The 26,808-nt window shown below is 36.3% G+C and overlaps 1 protein-coding gene across 4 annotated transcripts in view; it reads right to left on the bottom strand.

Moving 5' to 3' along the window:
• LOC113504138 (triple functional domain protein) overlaps positions 1–26,808 on the bottom strand; it is a gene marked incomplete at its 3' end in the record, with an annotated part of 120,848 nt that overhangs the window by 80,974 nt on the left and 13,066 nt on the right. For all 4 annotated transcript variants that reach the window (XM_026886296.1, XM_026886294.1, XM_026886295.1 and 1 more), the window contains 4 exon segments: positions 393–621; positions 2,744–2,951; positions 3,962–4,093; positions 5,710–5,869. In XM_026886296.1, coding sequence (XP_026742097.1) covers positions 393–621; positions 2,744–2,951; positions 3,962–4,093; positions 5,710–5,869 — 729 coding nt within the window.

Consider the following 26,808-nt stretch of genomic DNA (forward strand, 5'->3'; position numbering starts at 1 on the left):
AATACGTAAGTATCTGTTTTTTTAGAATCTACCAGAATTGCTTTTTATTTTTAGTCGTACAAATAAGCTAGTTTGCTGCAACATACCTGGGTTCCTTTTTTAGGAATTGGTACCACGATTTTTCCATTATTTCAAAGATAAATACCCAGGTATTCATCGAGCACTAGTGTTTTATCATATCCTTTTGAGACAATAATTTATAAATAAAAATTGCTGATTGATTTCATTTCAATGTCTAACATTCGCGTAAACCTAAGACACCACTAAAGATTGCTGAGTATTTCGTTTTGTATGGGATCGGATTTTTGTTGATAAGTTTCTAATAGTCACACAACTCATTTACACAAAGCATGCCAGACAGCACTGGCGAGTGTACCAATGTACCAACTAACCTGATAGTATGTGGATCGTAATGATTGGCAGCCCTCAGCGCGTCGGCCCTGTACTTGACCTGCACAGCGCTCGCGTGCGTCTTCTCAACAGCCACTTGGAACTGGTCGTGTTCCCGCTTCAGCTGTTCAGCCTCGGACAGAGTGCCGGGAATGGAGAACGACGCGGCCAACATGGCTTCGCCGTTACGTATCCAACTGACCACTTGAGCTGCGTCCTTTTGGAATTGACCTGGACAAACATACATTGTCACAATTTACTTACCTGACTTGTATCAGAAGTAGACGTCATGATGATGTCGAGAATTGGTATATCAAACACAAAATAAATGATCAATTTGCAAAAAATAACAGACGGTTGCAAAGATTGGCGTCTTCCAAGAAACATTAGTTTAATTATATTGGTGATAAAGCTAATATCATTTACTATAGTTAATGTGTTTGCTATGTCAGCGAGTTCGATAGCGAGAAAAAAAATTAGGGCAGTATTGTTTAATACATCTTTTGAACACTCTTTCCACATGACTGGTCATTGGCACAACTTTTTAGTTTTGCTGACTGATGGACAATAAAACAACTAAACACTAAATTCTCAGTGAAGATGATAATGGAATAGAACAGAGAATTCTTTATTGCACACCACACAACTCAGGATACACCACTACGTCGGAAAAAATGCAATTGAATTGGATAAGACGTTGCTGAGTTCAAACCGCACAAAAACAAAGACGCATAGAGAAACAGACCAAAGATTTTGGATTTCCGAACAATTCTGTATTGCGCTGAATCCGAGCTCGAGACCGAAATAGTTTGAGAAAAACTTGGGAGGGAAAATAAGCATGACTATGTGAAATGGCCGTTATTTTGAAGCCATTAAAGGTTAAACATTTCGTTATAATAAGTTAATTATAATTTAATGGCAGTAAGAGTATCGCTTGTTAAGTGTTAACAAATTTTAGCGTAGCAAATATACCGTGACAAGGTTTTTATCACTGAGACTAATTGAACTGTAAACAAGAAAATATCAGCAAATTGAGTAATATACTGATTAGCCACGCATATTCAGACGGTAACTGATCTTTACAAATATGTATTTACATAGTAAGCGGCTCATTAAATGGTTAACTTAATGTAATTTTAAGAATTACTAGTGTTAAACATTTAAAAAAAATTTCGTTATCATTCATTAAACTCGAATATTTTATTACAGAATTGATTAAATATTAGTTTCCTATGGATTCCTTACAAAATTATTACGTTTGCAATATACGAACACTTTGGAAACAAATTAACAATCAAGACTACAGCTTACGATAGACTAAACTGGACTTATAAGTTAAGCCAGAGTAGAGAACTGTTATTATTCAGCTGACAAATGATTGGAACAGTTTGCATTTACTTCTTGATCCGTTACGGACATCTCGCAATCGAACAAAAGAGGGGTTTGGCTGACCTTTACAGAATAAAATAACTGGAGTGCTCGTCCGTCCCTTATTAGCGGGAAACAGACGGAAAAACAATTGTAGAGCAATGCGGTCCCCGGCATATTTGTAGTGGAACTTCTCTTCTTCCATCATTATAGGTTATTTTCAAACTATCACAAACACATCAACACACAACCACAATCCCTGATTTATTTCAGTGGACTACAAATCATTACTACTACGAACTAGTATTTTCCTTATTATTTTAAAGTCCGGTAGTTTATTATTATAAAATTAACACTATAAATAAATTCAATCATAGACATTGATTCTGACTATGTTCAATTTATCTAGTAATTAACGGCCTATTAAAATAAAACGTTGTACAGTTGCGCTCATTAAAACAATGGAACTGTCAAAGATTCAAAATAATGTTAGCCATGAAGTTTAATTATTATATACAAACTAAAGATCAAACGCGAAGCGTTTCACTGAACCAAAACGGTTCACATTTTGATCACATTGTTGGTTATAGGAATCAGAATACACACAATACACTTTTTTGAATTCTTATATTGCTAATGTCTGCAGAGGGCCAAAGGGGGGGGGGGACATAATAACCGATTGGCTGAGAATAGGAAAAGGAGAGCCAGCTCCGAAAATAAATACTACGTGAAGACAGCATTTCGGTATCATTTTGTAACAAGTTGGACGGAAAAAATAAGTAATATTAAAGGAAGGTTGTATTTTCAAAAAAAATGACGACATTTACATGTTAAATACTTCGGTTAACACTTAGCGTACTAACGAATAGTGATAATGACAAGAATAGTCAACTAACCGAAGCTTACGGTCTACTAAAATATGGTGCATGAAGCATCAAAATAATATGGATCAGTGAAATCCGAAATCGCATGTTTATTAACTGACCAAGTTGCACGCACTGCTCGAAGCGAGCGCGTCTTTCTTCGGCCAGCTCCTCCAAGTCGAGTTGCCGGTCATGTAAGAACTCGAGCAGCAGTTGCACGCGCGCCTGCGCGTCCAGTGGCGCCGCCTCCGAGCCGTCCGAGCCACTTGATGCCATCACATCGGAAGCGTCCGCGATAGCCGCCGCGAGCTCCTGCCCTTGTTGCACCACCTGGACACAACAACAATAATCATAACATTCACACGTCTTTGTTTTAACAATTGACCATTACTATATTAAGAAACTGAGAGACAAACGCCATTTCTTTCAACCAGTTCGAGTTTTGGAAGTTAGACTTTACGTTTTGTAGTGGAGAGCTTCACTTCCACAACATCTTTAAGAGGTGGCGGATGAGACTCTCTAATTTCGGAAATCCTGGTCAATCAGTAACATAAATTGAAGTGAGATTTACCAAATAATTCTTAAATTCGTTCTAACGATGATATAATAACTAAACTTAACTTATTATTGATTTTTTAATGAAAATAAGTTGTAAAGAAAGTAAGTAAATACTAACATCAACAATAAAAAAGAAGTGAATTACAATAATCTCTTATTACGGCCATTACGACAATCTATAAAGAGATGCAGGACATACTCCATCAGCGTATTAAAACTCTTCTCTTGGCAAACTCTTGACCGAGTTGTCTTGATAAAGTGGGTATCTACAAACGACAGATCCATCAGAATATTATAACAATTTAATGTGTCACAATAAATTAAGGGTTAAGAACTTGTATCCGTAACACAAGTCATGATTGCATTGATTTGACACACAATAATCTGTGACATTGCATCAAGATTGAATTGAAGTGGAGTACAAGGGGAGGACGCGAGGCCAATCATCCAATCTAGTTGTTACTGTTAAGTATCTACGTGAACTGGACTGAGGATGACCGCTGTTAGGGCTCTTACGTTTTGGATCGATGTGTAGCAATCGATACCATTCGCATTAGCCTTCGAGTTACAAAGGTTTATTTTATTTGTATGGAGAAATTTGTCTGCAAGGTTGAGGTTTGACTGGACATTGGCAGGAAAATTCCAGATAGAGGCACTTAAAATTAGACTCTAACTCCTCACTATATTTATTTATTTTATAATTATTTATTATTCTTTCCGACCAAGCATCACAATTAATCTAAGCCATACTCTAATTGATATGATTATCCGTTTTGACGAACCTGGAAGGTGGCATGTTGCATTCTAGCTACACTTTCGTTGTGGGCAGCCAGTGCTTGCTCGGCTTGCTGCGGGTCGCGAGGGGGCTCGGTGCGCTGCAGCTCATCGCCCCACAGCTCTAGTCGAGATGACACCTGAAAATTATACAATATGTAAAATACCATATAAATAAATTATAACAGCTGGCAGTAGCATCGCCAAGGCCGGGAGAAGAAGAGGCGATGATTTAGACGAATACAACAAGGGCTATATCTACCTGACACAAAACAAACTGAATGGACTAAGGTAAGGGGAAAAAACTAGAAAAAGAACTCTGCTGTACTGGCTTCTCCAAACCATGTCAAAGCTATTCCATAGAATATTTTAAAGGATAAACCATTAATGTAATTTCATGGCCACCGTCGAGTTTTGGAGCGTGATTTAAAGGTTCATAACCCCCTTCAATACGTTTTTGTAAGTTATAATACGAGTTCATTGTTTTCGCATATAGGTACGAAGTATGTGAGCAAGTGTCACCATTGTTTACGATTATGTTAAAGTTAATCATACATTCCTTCAATCTTAGATTAATGACGTCCGCAATTATTATATAATTTATATACATGAAGGCTAATCGCCGTGTAATGTACATTTACAAGACGACAGGTTTTGTTTATGAAGAAGTCCTGTGTGGGACTATCCTAGTTATACTATAAACGTAAAAGTACGTTTGGATAGATGGATCTTTGTTAGTCTTGTACGCAAAAACCACTGGACAGATTTGAACAAAAATTTGGTACACATACAGATTATGACATGAATAAATACATATGTAGTTTTATTTGCCGTTTTATTGGCCGAACCGCCGGCCATAGATAGTGCTACTTAAAACGAAGACCAGGTTGCATATAGTCTGTTTCCTTAACTAGTCAATAGCGATGCCTTCCTATCCTTACAGCAGCATTATTGCCGGTATTCCTATCTCCACTCGATACAGGTGCATCGAGAAACTATTGGCCGTTCATGTTTAGTGGCGCTTCACACTAAACTTCTTATCATGGATACTTCACGCTATGACAGCTGATGGCGATCAGTGGCTCGATTGTGTGCGTGCCATGATGTGCACTGGACTGTTGATGTCATTGGAACGTTGCCAAGTAATTGTTGAACGTAAAGCATTGGTCACGGTATGTTGTTTCTTGTGATAAGCTTCTATTGATTTCAAGGACTCGTTGAGATTGTGTTTAATATTTGAAAAATATTTTTCTTGTATATTGAAATCATTCATAGTATTTAATTAACTGTGACATTCTGCTAGGCATCCTAAAACGTAAAATATTTCTTTCAATTGTGAAAACGGGCCGTAAATCATATTATCATAAGTCCTTTCGAACTACAAGACTAAATTCCGAAACTGAATTGAACCTTGTTCTATAGAGGTATATCAAACAGGCTCTCATTACGTCTGCCGGGAAATGCGCTGCGTCGCGTTCGTATCTATTTCCTCGCACTCCTCCAGCTTTCGACGCCTCTTCAACTAAGTTTGTTCAACCTTCAGTTACAACTAATAACTGTTAATAATAGCATCACATCCGCTTAGTTAATATTTTTATGTCTGGGTATACTAGAATCCGTCGCAACGTGCTTCCTGTTATAGGTTTTTAATTAAACGTAGTCAACGTGCCGTGGGTATTTCCTTTTAATTTCCTCTGTCCCTATAATAACAACGGGGTACATACAATGTGTAGGTAGTAGGAACCTGTTTGCTTACCTCTAGAGCGTCTCTTTCGAAGTGCCTCAGTTGTAGAGTGAGCTCGAGTCTTCTTTCGCGATCAGACCAAAGCTCTTCGAGGGCGCCACGAGTGCCCCTAAGTCGTTCCAAGGTCGTCTCTACGGCGGCAGTACTCGCCGCATCGGAATCCCCAGATGATCTGTTGATGATGGAGAAAAGTTAAGATTAGACAAGAAAACAAATAGCAAGTACGGCTGTGTGTAATTTTTTATCAATTTAATGTCAGTATATCTATTTATAAAATTAGAATACAACAAAGTTGTATTTCAAACCATCATTACATCGCGTTATACAAAAATCAGACTAGAGCATTGTGAATATTTTTACACGATAGACGGACTTATAACAAGGTAATTTCAGAGGTACTGTAAGTGCGAATCTTGAGCGTTAATCCGCGAATATGCTATTAATACGAAAACTCTTTGTACAATGGGCAAGCCGCCCTGACAATGACATGTTGGTATTGCGGGCCGACCGCGACCGCGTTAACTATCGATACGGCTGGAATCAGTCCGGCATTGTGTTCCCGTCAACAGCAGACATATCGGCCGACGGGGGTCCGGTTAATCGAAATTAACATTTAGTGGTTATACGATGGTTTTCGACGGTTAAACCCGTCATCAGATGTTATGTTTGCAGGTACCGCTCTTGAGATGTGTAACTTTGATTTAGCTTTACTCAAAATTGAAAATTAGTCAATATCACGAGAATTAACTTCCACTTTAGCTTTAGTTAGTTAGTTAGTTTCACTTGTTGTGTGGACCGAAATCTGTAAAATATTCGAAAAAGAGCTTATTTATTTTTATCTACCCCTCCGTGTCCCACTGCTGGGTCAAGTCCTCCCAAAATTCTTTGTCGATTCCTGTCGGGCCACGCGGTTAAAAAAAAATGATTCTCGAAAAATAGATTGTAATTTAGTAGCTGTTAATTATAAATTAATATGTATTATAAAAACATATAGTTCTTTATTATTACGACATAGGAGGATACGAATATTTGTTTTATAATTTACAATTTTACAGAGTTAAATATTTATAGTACAATCATTTGCTATATACAAAAAAAAAACGCTGCCAGCCTTTTGGGCACACTCCCAGCCGGCAGCGATGCCGGTGAATTTTTTGATGCCTTGATTTAATTATTGTTAATGTTTTTTTTTGTATATAGCAAATATTTAAAACATATAATTATTGCATATTATTATTTATTCATACATTCATTTTCCAATGAAGGAACATAAAAAGCATGTTATAGTGGAAAAAATATTTGGACCAAAGAAGAATATTTACGAGGAGTTTCATTTACAAATGTTTCCGCAATATACAATTTATTAACGGTAACAAAGCAAGCAATAATTAACAAAAACATTTACACGAGTGTATTCAGAACTAACTGGTAAATGAATATTCACGTTCATTTTAGTATAAATAACATTAATTTGAGTGAACTCAGATCTTTAATTACGTTGTGTGCATAAGGTCGAACTGCACGAAACGAAATTTGTACGTTTTCATGAATCATTGTTACAGAAGAACAAGTAATTTACCTAGCAGGTCTTAAGGCATTATTTGCATGCCTTCAAAACACTATGACGGGATTAAAATTAATTAACGTCTGGCGCGGACTCTTAACTGACTACAAAGAGGGGAATTGTGCGAATACTTCTTTTAGAAAAACAAAATAAAAGCAATTCATACCTCCATCGTAAACACTGTACTGGCGACTTATGCCTGTGAGAGCGCCGATGATATTTGAGCATTTTGCACAAAAATGTTCATTTCAAAGGCGCAACCTGATACGATAACACTAACCGTCGCTAATCACTGCACTGACACTGCGAATATTAATTGCCAGCATTCAAGTCAACAGTTACATTTCGAGCACGTAATAAGGTTGTTGTGGGTTGCAATTACTTGAGCATAGTTATTAAAACTAGCCAGTGACCTACAATGCGTGTGCGCCTACTGTTATGTTACGCTTGGATAGTAAATCTCTTACGCCGATCTGCTTCTCCTGGACGTTATCTCACAATTAATTCAATAGATGCGATACAATCCCGCGCTCTCTACACCAGGCTTCTGTTTATAAATAATTATGTCGCGTCATAATACTGGATAAAATTCTTTATGTCATCATAATGCAGGTCATTATTTCAACAATCTGTGGATACCAGAGACATAATGATGTTTTTCAAGACATTTTTAAACATGCGAGTATAAAAATAATTCGAAATCTTATAAATTTGGTAAGTATTTGTTAACATAGGTATCCTAAATTATCACACTAGTTTCAAAGCTGAATTAAAATTGTCATAAATGAGAATTGCCCATTAACAACATGTTTTATAATGGCATTATAAAAACTCTTAGATTTATCCTTTTTGAGCTATAATTAATAGTAGTTTATATGAAATACACCTTTTAGAGCTTTTAACCGCCTTTCAATCAAATGTTTAATAGCGAATAACTTTTCAAACAACATCTTCCGACAGCCTATTCGTGTCTATAATACGAACATAGACATAGGACTCTAAGAAACTTCTGATTTTAGAAGTTTGCAATTCTCACTGGATAGTTCCTGTCCAAATAGATTGATTAAAAATTTAAGCAGCTGATCAAGTTTTGCGACATTGGTTTATACGAATGTACTTATATTCCAATGATTGTTTTGTGCTAGTATCAAACAGGGAATAAGTTTCGCAATAGCGCGGGCAACATCCCGTCTTTGTTCGAGGGCCGGCCAACTAGGCTACGACAAATTACTTTAATTTTAATGATTAGCGTATTTGCAAGGCTGCGTGACAGACTTCGCAATCACGTCAACTAAGAAACGGTACTTTTAAAGTTTTCAATGGCGCGTTGAATTGAGCGGTTTATTGTTAGACCTGTATAAGAGAATATAGCGAGTGTATACACAGAGTTTACGATTGTGTATTGGTTTAGTGTACGCGCGTTTGTTATCCATAACAATTGTATGAAATATGAAGTTAAATCTTTAGATTAGCACCATGTTAGTTGCTTGTTTTTATGATGGATCATGTCTTCATTGATTAAATCATCATACATTTTTCAAGAAGATTTACGACTTTTTCTGTTTAATGGCGAATATTTTCCGCAAAAAGATGTCCGGTGTTTTTCTAGACCAAAATTGCTATGACAGAAGTAACCGACTAACAAGAACAATATTATGTGTGTGCACGCCGATTGTAAATGTAGATAACGTAAGCCACCAGTGAGACGCGAGCTGCGTGGCTAATTCGAAGAAAGTTCCCGCAATTCCTATATTTTGCCAACATAACACTATCTACTTGTCACACAAAACCAGTTGCCTCGGTGCAATCGTGCAACCATCTCTGACAATGATCACGACATGTTGTAAAAATGTGAGCAACTCCCATAATACGTCGCACGCTTTAATGAAAGCTTCGTACTAGAATATTTCGACGTGTATGATCACTTGATTAAAAGCTCGCATTTATATTTTCTCTAGAGCACGCAGATCCAGACTTCTAACATTTTGGATATGAAATGGATATCCCTAACAGCAGATGTTTTGTTTATTCTAAGCTCTAGAGTAATAACATAGACGTAAAGTTTGTGATGTCTGTGTCTGTCTGCAGGTTTATTGAAAAGTTCTTTTACTGAATGAAATCCGAGTATATTCGAGAGCCACAGCTTAAATATACATTTTCCTTGACTTTATTAAACCTAGAGGTTGATCTTCGATTCGCGACTCCGCCACAGCGAAACCATAAATAATTTTGTTTAGGTTCGAAAAGATTTATTTTTCCTAGATTATTGCTCGATGCGGTATAAATTATAGCTTTTTTTATAAATTTATAAGGATCGTAATTTCTACTGTCCTATAATAACGACAAGCTGTGTAAAACTAGACAGTAAAATTGAATGGTACTAATAGTTACAACCTCATTCCGCAAAACGAAATATTAATAAAGGAAATTCGCGAAAAGCGATTGTTTAACTATGTGTTAATTATGGAAGTATTAATCATGTATAGACAAGGAGATGCGAGCATTCCGGTGAACAAGACGGTTTCTAGTGTCGCCGGAGCGAGGCGCATTCCGCACGCGTCGGCGGCCAATCGGAACCGACAGATTTCCACCACATTCGTGCCAGCCTCGTTCTTATGCACTATTCATATGATAAACAAGTTGTGTCACAGCACTGCGCGAGCTGTTATCGGAGGGAAGTGCTGTCTCTGCGGTAAGACAAGAAGTAACAACTACCAAATTACACGTGCTACAATTTTGAGGGGCTTCTTCTCCATTAGTTTAACATTATAGTACAGCAGCCTGCACTATTTTAATTACATTCTTAGTCTAGGATCTGTACGTTCTTTTATCTTGGTTCTTAGGCAAAAAGACGAAAGAAAAAAGAAAAAAGCTGCTCAAAGGAGCGGGAAGGCTTCATAGCAAGACTTTGTTTAAAAGGTTTCAGAGATCACGAAGCCAAACATAATATTCTTTACAAAAGCAACGCATTTTGATTTTCCCATTGGAATCGAACTGGCTGTACCGTGTAATCATTATACCATAACTAGTACCATTATGAGGCCAATGACACTGTCATCCCTTGTAAATTACAACGTACCTCTTCTTGTAAAATATTAATACATGTTTTAAGAATTTCTATATCATAAACGCAGGTATTTATGAGCCCGTAAATCATTGCATATTAATGATTATTATTATAGTCAGTCTTCATTGATGGAAAGTAAGATTAATAACTAAACAAGATTCTAATCTATTTCATATTTTACAGAAAAAACACATAGTAGAGGTAAATTAGCTATTAAATAGCAATAAACAAAGATATGAATAAGTCTCTCGTTAATGGAGTAGAAATCAAAAGGCGATAGCTGTTAAGTACAGTAGTAAACCAAAATGACGTGGGAGGGGGGCCAGCGGCGTGTGTGCTTCGGCTGTTTTAATTTTATGACCATTGAACATCGTAAAAATTCTGCTCATGATGCCAACTGCAGCCCTTGAGAAGTGAGTTCTAGCTACCGGACAATTAGGGCTCAGTGGTAGTTTTATGGGCAGTTAAAACACATCCATCGACGGACATTTTATATCCGGTTTTAATGGCGCGAACCAGCAGTGCATCGGGATTAAAAAGTAACCATCGGGCGCCTTCCTGACCCCGACGCAGGACGCACGCCGCCGCCTCGCTAACAATTTACTCGACTGCACGCTCATTGTGACGCCCCGTACCGTTGTAATTTGTATTACAAACGCTGTCTTTTGCTGCATAAGTATTGTATATGTGTAGACCTCATTGCTGTAATTCACAATAGCGGTCAAGCATTAAAGAGTAATAAAATACGATGAACAATAACAACAATAAAATGGAAATCTTAACTTATTTGTATAGAGGTGCAAAGGAGTATTAAATAGGTTGCTGATTTGTTTCGTGACTAGGTAGATATTAATTGATATTATATCTTCGAACAAAGACACGTGCGGATCAGGCAACTCTAGTCTAGTTTTGTTATCAAAACTGATCCATACAATGTGTTGAAGATTAATTGTTACAAGAGGTTATAGATAATATGACAACTGCTAAGTATTATCATAACGATTTGAGGGTGAAGATCGCTGGCGCCCATTGTCACAATGTGCCTGCATACGTTAGCACTCTCAAACGAGACGGCTTTTTTTGATAAACACATTCTGCACTTGCATTCTTGCAGCAGCGGTTACGTCAACGCACGAAGGACATCAGATATCAAACGTAACAAAGCGAGAGAGCAAATTAATAACAATGACACACTAGCGGACTACCGAACTGATCATAAGCAGTTGAGTCGGTTTTTGTGGATCATAATTACCGCAACGAGCGAATCGGGATAATTACCTTTACGATTTGAAAGTGTTTCGTTGACAATATTTTAAAACAAACACAAAGATTTCCTAACCAATTAAACTTAATGATATCGATTAGTGTGAATTACTGTGAATGCAGTAGTTCTTTAAAGACAAGAAAACACAGAAATCCGTCAAATTAAAAGAAAATAAGGAAAACGTTTACTACGAAATGCATGTAGTATAATCAATTAGCTACGGCTACTTTCTATGTGCGAGCACACAAATTGCATGACTAGCCCCTGACAGGACATCGGAATATATAAATTATTACACGGATTTAAACGTGAACGTTCATGCAAAGCGTGGACATGCGAATTGAATTTGCATTACATGTGAAAAGGATTATTCCATCGATAAAACCAAACACTTGATCCTACAACTAACTGATTAATGCAGCTTAGACAGTAAACTCCTGTGTTTTTTTCTACTAGCACTTTTGATGATTTAACCAGGTGTTAGTACTCTGTATGTACTGAGATACGCACCCCCTGAGTCATGAGAGTGGCCAAAGAAATTTAATGTTGTAAAATTGTGAAATATCGACACATCTAGTAGTTTCCGATTGCTAAACAATACGAAGCAACAAGTTACAGCAGATACTCAATAAAAAAATCTTTGTCAATGAGATTTCGAAACAGATATTTCCCGAGAATACAACTAGATCGTAAAGAAAGCTTTCACAATACCTATGAACAGCGAGATTCGATAATTACGTGTAGACAATAGTTCCGCGTAAGTAGTAAAGACACATTGCACCGTGTTTCTGTTTCTATATCTTGCATTTTGAAAGAAGTACAACTAAATCGCCTCTATAACCTATTTGAAAATATTTATCAATTCTATTCAACGTGCTTTAGCGTAGCGTTGAGGTCTTTTGTATTAATGAAAACTATGTAATGAGGTTGCAAAGCCAAGTTTCTAACACCGTCACGAAAGGAAAACTTGGCAAAGGTAGTCTGAAGAAATAATCAACGGAGGCTTATATAAATAACGATGCTTAGGTATGCTACAACGGTACACGACAGTACGACGAAATAGTGCACTCAAACTTCTTTATTAAATGTTGCTGAGTGCATGCGAACAGATGGAAAGTGAAACGCTGGCGGTTGAACGAGGGCGGAGGGCGGGAGTGACGGTCCTTGCAACAAAACGAGAAACAATCCTCTACATAATTATTAGCCCCCGCACAACGCTCTTTAAGATCCCATTAAGAGAACTTACAACGACTCATTCAAGTTGCCCTCAGTCATTCAAATAAAAACAGTCAAATTGCTAACGATTTGATTGATTGCGTCATTCAAAGTCGATGTGAAATAGCAGTTGAGAAATTGTCGGACGAGAAAACTAAAACATAACCAAGAGCATTTCATAGGCAGGAAAACCTGTCAGCATACCATTACGTACAATTAAACCGTGAGAAAATGTCGTGATTCCATAGTAATAAAACAAATCAGTCCGTAAGATTATTGTAGCAATCGATTTTAAACAAAGATTGTTATTTGCACTTTCGAATTGTAATAGCAGGAGAATTTTTCCCATATCAGAGCGCAGTACAATGATTTTCCATAACGTAATATAATAACAGATGGTGGGTGGCGGACTGGCGGTATCGAGTTGGGAACAATCGAGACTATTTGTCGAGAGGGTATTTGTATCGGTATCTACTATCGTGGTGCACGTAGATAGGGTCTGGCCGTCGCCGCCGCCCCTGTACCGGCGGGGGTCTGCGCGTCCTTAACCGTAGCAACGGCCGGAAGAGACGATTGTGAGACAATTTAAATCACTCTCTGCGACCGTCACCCATTGTTGCCGACTTCCCGGCTACAATCGTTACGTCGTCTATTACAGAGCAAAAATATGAATGACTCGATACACCGTTTATTGAATTAGCGGACCGAGTTGAAAGTCATTACTAGCAGAGTTATACCCAAGGCAAGTGCACGCAAACAACTGCGCTTATTTCATTTTTATTACACAAACAATATAATACACGACGAATTTAGAGTACCTACCTAATAATTTTAAATGTAATACTGCAATATGAATCATTTGAATAATAAAAAGTGACAGCATGATAAAAAAGTCAATTAAAAAGGCTCTTAATACTTTTAGCAAAGTAATTATGTTAACATTACTTAACCAGTATTTCAACAACTGAAACATTCAACAATAGCGAAGCGTAAAATTCGGTACTAGCAGTTCTCGTCACGCGGGCTTATCGATTACATCTAAGAGAAAGGTTAAGACCGAGCGAGAGAAAAATGTCTAAGACTGCTTATTAACATCTAGACTTCCTATTATATGAATACCGCATTGTGCGCTAAGTTAACGTAACAAGCGAGGAGGCGGGATCGCTCTGCTAATGTTGACAGAGTCTGGTCAGAAGCCGTCTAATATAGGGGAACAACGTGGACTTGGTAGACGAGAGCAAACAAATCCACATCTGTTCAATATTCCGCGGCCGATGACGGCTGAAGTACTTTCTTTATAAAGGAACAATTCCAAGTTCAAATATAATTAGATTGATCTGTTTCTAAAACATATTCAGGTAAATCAGGGTTTTTGTAACTGCTATAAGTACACTGCTTCGCGCAATATATTCTCGTTTTAAGTTTTAAGAACTCTACAATGTACCTAGACGAATTATAAAAAAAAAACGGAGCAAACGGACAGCAGTGCCTGATAAGAATCAATTAAGTAGCAGAAACTTTTAATTCAACTCCTGAACTTCTTCAGAACATCACGAAAATAGCTTTACAACCATTTTCTGCCACTATTGAGATATCTATCGCTTCTGACACTTAATAGGAGCTCAGCTTGACACCCGCGACCTAACCGTAATCTAACTTCGCGATCTTCATTATTCTCATTCAAGTGTGCGGATATCCGTTTACGTCAATATCCATTCTTCGCAGAACATTGTATTTACCACACATTTACATCATAATCTTAAACTTCATACCGCTAATGCATATTTATGAGTGTATAATAAGATGTTGAACGGTTTCGCCGAAAGGCGTAAGAGACTACGTTTTAAGGAATATGGCTAGCGTCTAACATCACGCGCAATTAGCCTTTGTTCCAGACCTCGCAGAGCTAAGACCGTTGCCTATTGACCCCTTTTCGAAGTGGTACACATTAGCGGAACAAAAGCCATCAAAGCATTGAAAGATGTTTAGATCTTACACCAACAGTCAGCTGTCTCAAGATAGACGTGACAACAAAACACAAGCAACGGTCCGTAGGAAATAAAAATAAATATTGAAGAATGACAAAGTTGAAATAAATAATTCTTTTTCGTTTCATTAGCACTACGAATCTTTCAAATCTATCTGAAAAGGATCAAGAATAAGCATCAAGAACTATTCTACATCATGACATAAATTAAATTAAATTGATAATGAACTGAAAAACGCTGAGCAATTAATCGGGCTGGCTTGCATTTAACATTCTAGTATTCAAGATGTCCCGGAGCTATGACATCCCCGGTAATCCTTCTGATAGCATTAATTAATTTTCCTTCTGTCTCGTATAAAATGGAAATTTTATGCTTTTACAACCGTGATCATCCTCGTGAAACCTAATGAACAGTAGGGCTGTACCTATAGTGCCGATGGACAACGCGGACGAATCAATATTTAATTAGGCTGTTCTATAAGTTAACACGTTATTTTTGTTCGACAAGTTATTCCAGTAAATGCGTGTTTTAATATGTTATAACGACTACGCTTTTGGCTAAATATTTTTAAAATCATCATCTGTTTGAAAAGTCACCCGAGGACAAACATTTATGATAAACCTTACCGAGACAGGTTATAAATAAATGTAGAGTTTCCGTGTATGCAGAATCATTTATGATAGCGATAATTATTTTAGATTGTGCGGTGTGCACGCTTTAATGTAACAGTACTACCACTTACCGATAGATATACCGTTTGTCATAAACTTAATTAACACACATTGTTGTCCATTCGCAAACATGCAGATTAAAGAATTTATAATTGTTATTATAATCAGCGAACGGGTGTTCCAAAGTTAGAAATTGACGATTAAAAAAAATGGTAATAATTTATATATAATAATAGCTATTTTTGTAAAACCATTTACTTATGTAACCATTCCTGATAACCATCTATTTTTACTTTTGTAAAATAACTGACGAGAATGCTCTTTCACATAAAAACGCGACACCGCAAGTACTAATATCAACTTACAAAAACAAAGTGCGGCAAAATGAATAATATAATTTTACAATGAAATAGACAAAACAAATGGCACCAAGCGCGAACGTTCACAACAGCGGGGTGGAATTTCAGCTTTTGCCATCGTCGCGTAAAAAAAACATTTGACAGAACTTAATAACTACCTATTCGTTTAGTTTGTTGTGGCAATTTCTATCACAGCTAACATCACAGTTCACTATTTCAAAAGCTAGAATACCCTTTGACCTTTGGCAAGCGCTTTGCGATCTCATTTTGCAGGGATTTTACGTTATCTTTTTCTCTTTTCTTTGTAATGCAGGCAATTAATGAAAAACAAACAAAGCAGAATATCTGCCAGTAACAGGAATTAATATAGGATGGAAAACAAGTAAAGCGCATCACAGTCAGCTTAGATTCTTTTAGGGGGGAAATAATACCTTTGTATTCCTGCAATCCTATTACCATCTCTTAACAGTTTCAAACGGATTCAATTAATAAAATTAACTGGCTTCAGTAATATGAATGCATAAAATGTATCTCATGTGTTTGCCCTGCGGCAAGGGGAATCGTCAAAGAGAGTTTTTTACTTTTGTTTATTTAATAAACATTATGGAGAACTTATAGCTAAAATGTTAATGAAAACGTATTGCTGTTTTGCGTAATGTTTTGGTGATCAACTCCTACCAGTTCTTTTGTATTCAGGAAATAATGGGAAAAGTATTATATTCAAAGATGGAAAGGTAATTAATACATCGTATTTCTTATAAAGTATTACAAATGTGAATACCTTAACGGGGATTCTTAATGCTATAAATTGTTTTCAAACGAACTAGGGAACTGTCGTATTTGTGAATATTGTAATTTTGTTAAGCAGATTTACTGGAAAATGAATTCGCTATGTCAACTTGTGAGTGACATTTTATGATAAAAATGATATACCTGCGTACCTAACGCTTCGAGATTCGAAATGTATGTTTGTCTTCAATATTTTAATAGTAATAGGTAATTGTTATAAGCTATTAATCTCGGTCTAATAACTTTTGTTCATTATTGTAAATATTAAACCTACTTTTAGTAGCCATTTTTTACTATTAAATTAATACAGATACAGATCATAATTTCTATCAGATAGATGGTTACAATCAATTATTATTCCCATACAAGCGTTACCTTTTTATTATTAATATACTCGTGTTTAACTATGTCGTAAACTACATAGTTCTAAGTAATCAAAATATAACTTCTAATAGTTGGTAAAGTAGTAAATGTAGAATATATGTCGTTGCCAAGGTATGGTGCAATTACAGTCATTACCAAATAGCAAACGTATTTGTAACATAAAAATGTCTACGACAACCTTAATAGGATGTTTTATTTTTACGATTTGCTAACTTCTAAAAAAACTTAAAAAAAAAAATTTGAATTTAAGCGAAGGTTGTTCTTCAATCAATAAAATAATACTCTCGCTGCTAGCACGCGTCATAAATAAAGATTCTACACAACAGCCGAAAGTGATTAGTTATTTTCTATTGTCATAACTTTGCAAATACAAATAAAGCATATTGATAAACATTACAAATACAAAGAGGCGTGCAGCTACAAAATCTTTTGATTTCCCTCTACACCAACACTGACATTGATGAAAATCTCTTTGATTCATACGCCCCAAAGATTTAAGGGGAGAATGCATCGGTTGAGGCGTGCAGTTAGTGAATTAAACTAAACATAGACCGGGAGTTGTGATCAAACAGGAATACGATATTGATTTAGATGTTTCAGTATGTGCTAAGCACTTAAGGAACTCAAGGGAAAATGCACAGTTCTCCTGTTTTCAACTAATACTACTAAAAGCTACGTTTTATCAGAGCGCATGGAAAAAAGTAATGCATATTTTTTAACATGATCCTAAACGTGTCGGAAGCCTGGTTGTAGTCTCTAATTTGGTTTGTGTCGACAGTGGGGACATTGCAAATTGCTATTATTAAATCAGTGGACGTCAACGCCGAGACTAACTTAATCCCCTCGACGGAAATTCAATCATACCTACCAGTGCCGGCTATCGATATAATTAAAAGGGGGCCGTTACTACTGACCATCGATATAAAACCCGGCAGACAACGATAAAAATCTTAAACATCTAAAATTATATGTTATTGTAAATAATCCTTCCTGCTGATTAAAGGTCATTACATCAATAGAAAATTTACTGACGCAACTACAATGCCATAGATCCCATAAAACATACCATCGTCGCTAAACATAGGCGAATTAATATGAACGGTCTGTCACGCTTGATCGCAAAGCTGCTTCGAAAAACTTAATACTAAGCATACAAAATATAACAATACAAAATCATAAAAATAATTAAACACTATCACAAAAAACCGATACACAAAACAACACGCCGTATAACTTAAAAAAAACAATGCTGGCAATTAATTTTCAACCAAATAAAATAGAAGAAAACTGAAATAAAATAATAAATAAGTACGTTCGAAAAACAATATAAGATTGGCGCGAAATCGCGTTAGTATCGTTGTGGAGCGCAAAGCGTACGTCACTCCGCGCTCTTTACCGAGTGAGGACTGTGCAGCGTGCGAGATGCAGGCGCCGAGACTCGAGCCTGTAACCGGTGCACGGCGGACGCGGCAAGCGGCCAAGCTGTGCACCTCGACAAGAAATCGCGACAAGAAAATCATGCGGTACGGTGAAACGCCACGAAAGTCTACTGCTACTCAGACTTAAAACACCGACTAAAATTATTAATTTAATTATCAATAAATTTCGTAAAAAAATCTTACAGATTAATATAATTTAAGTTAATGCACTTACGTCAAATGTGTAGATAAAAACAGTTGTCTGTATCTCTTTCGCAATAGCAATACACTCGATATGCTTACACGTCTGTAATGAACACTCACTGGTTACATGGTAATGCACTGAACGGTCAAATATCACATAATAATATTTTTTTGCAGAATACACAGTTTTACACAATTTTCCTTCGTGTGTCGTCGCTGTAACACCGAATGCCTCAATGTTTTCGGAGGTAAGTGTTAATGGCGGCGACACGGTGTATACTAAAATTAGTTTACAATAACTGCATTGTTAAAATACAACGCAATGTTACCCGTTTCGTTTGTATATTCATTTCTTATGATTCAACGGGTGATTCTACATTATACATACACATTTGGCGTCACAAAGTGTACTGACGTCTTTCACAAAAACTCTTTAATTAATTAAGTAATGTGTTTATGAAACAAACAGATCGTTGTAATGATAACATATTAACTTTTAAGTTATGCGTAAAGTTAAACATCACTTTACATATAGTCGTTCCGCTCTCACTTGACTCAGACCCACTCGGTGTTTATAGATGAAAACCGAAGGTAAGTCAACCGCCTGACGTGTTCACTTCGCTTAACGATAAGCATATTGACACTATTGTCAGTTAAGGAGCATATAAGCAAACCTTTATTATACATATATACTTGGATGTACAAGTGATTCTTTAAATAACTTAAGCATTTAACTGTACTCGTGTAGTGCGTTAGTTTATTCGCAATATTTTTTCAATAAACGTAATTGAGAGATCGTCAAACAGCATAAACATTACGGAGAGAACAAATAGGACGGGGAGCTTAGGCTTTTGTTATTCACGTCCCCCGATCCCGAGTAAAAAATAAACAACATTACTAGGCGGCCGCGTCGCTTTTTGAGTACGTAGTGTGCATACAAAAGTTTTGTATAGTAACAGCTAACTTCAACGATATATCGCTCATTTATTACTGAATTATTATTAAATTAATAGTTTATTATTCTGCGAATAGTATAGATTCTTTAAGCTAGTTTGATTGGACTTGAAACACTTAAATGCTATCTATATAAATCAATCTCAATATTATTTTGGCACAGTTAAATGTTATTTATATCAAATGCGTGTCTTGAAAAGAAAACGTTCGAGTTAAGTAACGTACTGTAAGTTTGATAGAAATCTTTCGAAGTTAGCGTTACTTCGTGCAATTCATCATTTAAGAATTTTTCTTAAGGAATTTATGATAGGTGATCCATTTCTATTTAACGTGTTCTCATATAATAGTACTATTTCGAGTATTGTATAAACAATAAAATATTTTTATTTAATTTTCTTGCTACGTATCCAGTCATTAGGGTATGGAATGGTGTAATTAATTTGGTAGAACATATTTAGTACGAATTTGAATATGACATGGATAACTGATTATTTTCAAATCCGTGCACAGAGAGTCGCTACCGGAATAGACATAACACTATTGTTATTTACCACTATAAACTATAAAACAACGTGTACTCGACATTATATAGTAATCATCGCCTTAATTATTTTGAATCATATAAAACCACATCGAGCAGTGAAATTAATTGTTTGTAATTATAGGTTAGGAGTTGTATGGCTGTTCTAATTTTAAGCTTGTAAGTGGCGTCGCGAAATAGCGCTACCAAGCTTGGCCTGCCATTGTTCAACGGGTCCCAGTCATCCCATAGGAGCCCGCCGTCGCCATGTCCACTTTTCCTGTTACGGTAAACAAGTTAGACAGGGGCTGATTCATTTTATATTGCGAACCAATTATTTATAATGCTACAAACAAGTATGGCTATAAAAGGAACACTAGAAGCACTGCTATTAGCTTTACATATTTTCTATTAAAAAGTTGTTACTGCCAAATTTAGATGATTCTCAACATTTTTCTGTCGCGACAAGACGTTTGACGAACAAATCTCTTTAGCTTGCGAGCGTGGAGTAGCCCGACGCCTAGTAATTGTAAGTATTTTTAATCCTCATTAAAAACTTGAACGTAGGTAATGCGATTATCAGGAGTATTGAACCTAAATACTCCACAGATCACTGACGAACCAGCAACTTAGTCATATTATGTGCAATTTCGTATTGCAAACTCGCTTGAGTCAACGAAACGGCAAGTTTTTCACGCATTGAGTAAGTGGGTACGCGCGCGACGGAAGCACGTCGAGTTCTCTGACCTTTTAGGGACTACGTCTCGGTATATTGAAAGCCTCTATAGAGGATATAACGAAATTAATAGCAGACAAGTATGGAATCGAATTATTAATTTACTTTAAGTTTTGGAACTAAGACCAAGCGAGAGACTGAAGTGAACGGCGGCTCTCGAATCGAGGAGCCGCGGCTCACCACGAGATGACTAACGATAACATCCAAGATTATGATGATTATGATTAATGCAACTGTTTTTTACTTCGTTTATAAGCACACGTAATGAGCAATTACGATTTTCCAGGCGTAACGTTAACTAATCAGCAACGTATTGATTTTTCGTGTCGAAATCATTTGCGTTTTGCGGTGTTTGGACGATGGATGGATGTAAACATTGCATCAAAACCGTGCAAATTTCAAAATTACTGCCAGATAAATGTTTGCCTTTTGCTTCAAGCGCTTTATGTGTTCAGTCTACGTGTCAAAGGGAATTTATTGGAAATACCGTTGGGTCCCTGTAAGTTGCTTTATTAATTACACATGCGTTTCAAACGCTAAAGGGTTTGTTTGAAAATTGATTTTTGTTTTTTGCAGACTGAAATTGAACCAGGAAAATCGTCCTTTGATTAAGGGGCATCAATATTTTCGAACCTATTTTTAAGGTTTTGTTTTAACTGCAATTAGCTGCTTCAAAGTTATGAACATAATTTGGAGAGGATTGTGTTGATATCTATATCTTTATAACCACAAGTGGGCGACTGTGAACCTTTACTTATCTGAATTTGAATAAAAGTTTACAATTTACATAAAGGTACTTAAATTGTTAATGACGACTATAATATTTTCTATAAAACTCCTATAGTAAATAGGCAGTAACTTATGTGTGTATGTGTGGAAATATGACACAATACATCGTATTACTGTTACAAAACATTAAAGGAAACGAAAGGCCACGAGGAGCAATTCTAATGAGGATCCCTGAGGTAATTATATCCGTTCAAGTTACTTACCGACAGCGAAGCAAATATTTTATATAGTAGTGAATTTACAATATTGCGAAATATGAACACTAGACGAGTGTCACAAACGCGGATAAACAACATGTGTCACACGAATAAGTATATGCATTGAATCGTATGTCGAACTAAAAGTTGATTTTAATTTTATTTGAGTTTTCAACTCCATCATATTTAAGTTAGTGAGACGCGTAATTTGAGTTTTTAACAATTTTCAATGTACCATAAACGTTTCAACTTAGATGAAATACTATAATTAATTGTATATTGGAAGACAGTGAAAGACATACCTTATTTATTTACCAAAATAGAAAACAATAGTTAGCTGTGTCAAAGTAGACACAATAGAAATCCATTGTCTATGGTTGATCGACGATTACGTCAATTATTTTGTAAACAACACTTGCCCTATTTAGCTAAGGCATCATATGCATGAATTGTTTCTGAAATGAATTCACCTGAGATGCATAACTGGAACAACGCAGTAAAAACAAGTGACGCGTGGAAACCTAGTTATACACCTCACACCTAGGCGGTTTATCATAGACCGCACAAAAGCACGGCCGGCTTTCATTCTACAGTGTGTATTCAACTCTTGAGCTCAAACAAAACAATGGATTTCATTAAAGGTCTATTGAATTGGAATCTGCCCATAAGATAAGTATTCAAAACTAGCAGCCTACTCGAAAAAGAAGAGTGACCAAACAAAAATAAATCATCCGTTAAAGTCTCATTTTTCTCGCGCTTCAATGATTCACGGAGTATCGTAAACTGTAGTGTCGGAGTAAGACAATAATTAAGCACAGACAGGCGTCAATCTTTCATCCGGTAAGACGCTTTGATAAATAATACATTGTTCGAGCCACATATCTGCATCGCGTGTCCGTCTACACATGAATTTTCACTGAAAACAGAGTAACGCTCCGGCAGTGCGCGTTCGTCTTAGAAATTAGGTCGCATACCGTTGTGTAACGTCCCGAGAGCGATGCGACCATGGCTATTATGTACGAATTTTTAATATCGAAAAATCCTGGATGTTTACAAGTAATAAGGAGAACACGGAACGAAATACCACACGGATATAAACTTTGTAAGGAAATCATAAGCTAAACAATCACGTCGCAAATGTTTGTACTCAAATCTGTGCATACTTTAATATGTATTAAGGTCAATCATGTCAAGACATTTAACGGATAAACTACTTAGTTATGGGAACCTATTCGTCAAATCATTTGCGTTTCATTTCTAGCCAGTCCAGCTAACTAAAACGTCGTTTTTAGAAAATTGTAACCCTTAGCATAATAAACAACAGTTGAAAGTGCTGGAGTGTTGTATGATGTTATTAGCGCGCGTTTCGCAGGTGGACAGGTCTGTCAAGACGTTCACCATTAGTGGGTTGTTCGTAGCGGACAACACACGACACCAAGGAGTACGAATGAAGAAGAAAAATGTCAGACTTCTGTTGTGTTTTTATCACGCTTTTGCTACCGGTAAGTGAAACGTCGCGGTATCGGCTTATAGGTACGTGAGACATGCGACGGAAGACAGCGTCTATCGCGAAACACAATCAAACTTTAGCTGTCAAAAGAGTTTTCTACTGATAAATCGTAAAGTGAAAAAGTTTTTCGCTAATGGATAATTATAAATTGTTTTACAAAAACAAGTGAAAAGGGGTATTAGGTATATGATTTTATGAGCGATGTGAAGTCGCATTAAAGAAACATGAGTTTTCGTTCATTGAATATTATTTAACGTTTTAGGAAATAAAAAATTCTTTGCGTTTGGACGATCCCTGTCATGGCGTCAGGATTATGTCTGACTGACGCCTGTCGCGGTGACATACGCAGCGTTTGTGCAAACGGACGTTTCTCACGCTAAATTATTATTCCATTTGCTTGCTACACTAGGTATAAACAATAGTCAGTATCAATGTCCATAACATCATTAATAATTTAGCAAATACCATGTGTGTGCGAATATAGAAAGTCGATATCAATATGACATGACAGCAAATCAACATCGTATTTCTATGTCTGATTCTCTGCAAATTCTTAATGACACTAAAGGGGAAACATATCATCATATATGATAATAATTACGTAAATTGGTAATGCCTCGCATAAGTAAATCGTTACCTATACCTATTATACAACTGCACAATGTCATAACTAATGCGAAAGTGATGGCAACGGTGAAGCAATACTCGAGAGAATTATCCTGAGACTATAGATTAAAATAACGTAATATGACGACTATTGCATAGAAGGTTTAGTGGAGAAAGTACCCGCATGTACCTAGGCACTTTGAAAACATTCTGAATTATAATTCAACAATGCCATTTCCAGCACGCGTGATTAGTGTAAACCAGAACAAATGAAGATACTTAGAGATATACAATTGACATACTTGCGAACACAATATCGGACAAGTTTACACCCAAATTATTTAAGCCTACTCACTTCTCAGAGAAGAAATAAGCTAGTCAATTGAGAGATTTGCAACTACATAACAAACGCATTGTACCGCATTCAAAGCTGGACCTACATTATGTCTGAATAGGGCACATGTCACAAGAAAACTATTATCTCTTATACAGATACAAAGCTCGGCGACACATGCAACTTTGTACAGAATTGTGAATAGAAGTTCGCCCTGGAAAATCGCACGGTCCGAGCGACCACTGTCAAGCGCAACTTCAAGTGGGACAAATGTAGCCGACTCTACCGGGCACCGATACAGACATTTATTCAATACGTTCACACTTAGGTGCGCGGTTGAGTCGAGGAAAACCATCCCAACACAATACAAAATTAAATGAGATGTTTGCTTAAAATAGATCCGAAATAATATGAGGCGATTGCAGAAAACTTAGTTTAGTAACAGAGCCTGGCGAGTAAAGTTATACCGCGCTAAAACAGACTCTTGCTAATGAGCGCACGAACTGCTTCCTGCAAACAATAAAGGGCTGCAGACCGGAGAAGGGTTTAAATGGCAAAGTTTTGTGTAGTCTAACGTTACTGACTACAAACGCAGTGCCTATTTAAATGAAATAGATACATTTTACTTTTTACAAATTATGATATTGATGAGTCAGTTTTTGCAAGACGGATCACAAACTAAACAACTGTTGTAAACAAACAATAGTTTCTAAAAGTATCTTTAGGTATAACTGCAATTAGAGGCAGAAACAATAATTATTGAGATCGAACATAGATCAATTAGGTTTCTACAAACCTAAGCTGCCGTGTGCGCGAAAAATTAGCACAAACCAGTTGACCTTCTTATGAAGTAAATTACGCAACTATCGAATTTTAGTTAAGATCGTAAGTATTTGCAAAACAAAACAACTAGATTGGTTTTCTTATTAAGCATTCACGTTTTGCGATACACAGTGCTACCATTACTTACTGAAGTAATATTTGTACGACCTATTTTTGAAAACTTCGGATTTTACTGGAGAAATGAACTTAGACTGGTGTACTTTTTAATGTTTTCTTTTACAATAACGTACTGTTTTCATATATATACTATATCTTATCTATCTAGAATGAAATTTGTTTTACGGGGTCAATTGATGTTTGTATTTAAAAAAAAACGACTCCCTTAATAGGGCATTTAATTGCAAAAAGACACCTAGATTCAGAAGAAGTATTCGTGGATCACACGTATATTCGCCGTTCGATTATATTCGGATCGAACTCGAGACACGTTTCGCGCAGTAGGTTTAGCGTGGTGATATTATTTATTTTTTTCTATTGTGCAGTAGCAACAGATAAACATCATCTGTTTACGTTTCAACTGTCTGGTTAGCGACGGACTGACAGACGGGTCAGTTTTACTAATAGGCTCCCGTTTTTCCCTTAGAACACGAAACCCTAAATGCCCTTCAGAGCTCAGTACGCGTGGGGTGTGAGCGCGCAAGGACAAACTAGTTCGAAATGCGCGCCACGCTTGTGAACAATGATACGCTTGTTTTCATGCATAATAAACGCTCCTCTTAACGGATTATATGAAAGCACTTTTCTTTTCATTCACTGTGCAAATGGGGTTAGCGCATATTATGAACAAACGAAATCTGGAACCGAGAATGGGTTCACAGAAATTGCATTGCGAACAAAGAAATTGGATCAAGTGGATTTTGAGTTATTTCAATAAAACCGCTTTGAAGTTATATTTAAATTGAGTACTTTGTTCGGTTTTCAGTCATAAAAGGGGAAGTAGTTGATATATTTACAAAATTATAGTTTTATATTTTCGCAAAATTGAACTTGAATGAGTCTCTATTCAAAGTCGTACAATAATTCATGCTAAAATATGAACTGTCTTGAATTACAAGCATTTTAATTCCATTCATAATAAATAAATTTGTGGATTTTCGGTTAATCGAAAATCCACAAATTTATTTATTATGATTTCGTTTTTTTATGGGCTTTTTGTACGAGACATGACATAAAAAACATATTATAAAGTATATTGTATTATGTTGTTTCCATTATAAAAAATTAACTATTTTAAGAAGACATATAATACTATGGAATTCTGATAAAAAAGTCAAATTTATAAACCCTCTTAGTATTCAGCTACATTATTGGTTGTCAATCATGTTTTTAATAGATTCTCGAAGTTCAAATTCTTTTGTTTAATCTCACAACTGTTGGTAGCTACTTGAATTTTTTAGTATTAATATGTTCTGTAAATCTCACATAATTCAAGTACTTCAGTTACTGACTGTACAAGACTTGGTATGCAACATTATCGGTAGCGTATCTTATATCGTCGCGTGTGCTCGTAGTGAGAAATGTAGCAGCTTATTAGGGCGTTAAGCAGATGACAGACGATTTGTCGAACACGAAAACTGTGACAAGCCTCACTGGACACCATCTTTAGCCCCTTCATAATACTTTACTTATATGGTATCAATTCTGCCTGGTTTCTGAATGGTTAACTTGATTATTGGTATGGTGGAAATATTCATGGAAC

This window comes from Trichoplusia ni, chromosome 21, assembly GCF_003590095.1.
Source record: "Trichoplusia ni isolate ovarian cell line Hi5 chromosome 21, tn1, whole genome shotgun sequence".
Classification (NCBI taxonomy): domain Eukaryota; kingdom Metazoa; phylum Arthropoda; class Insecta; order Lepidoptera; family Noctuidae; genus Trichoplusia; species Trichoplusia ni.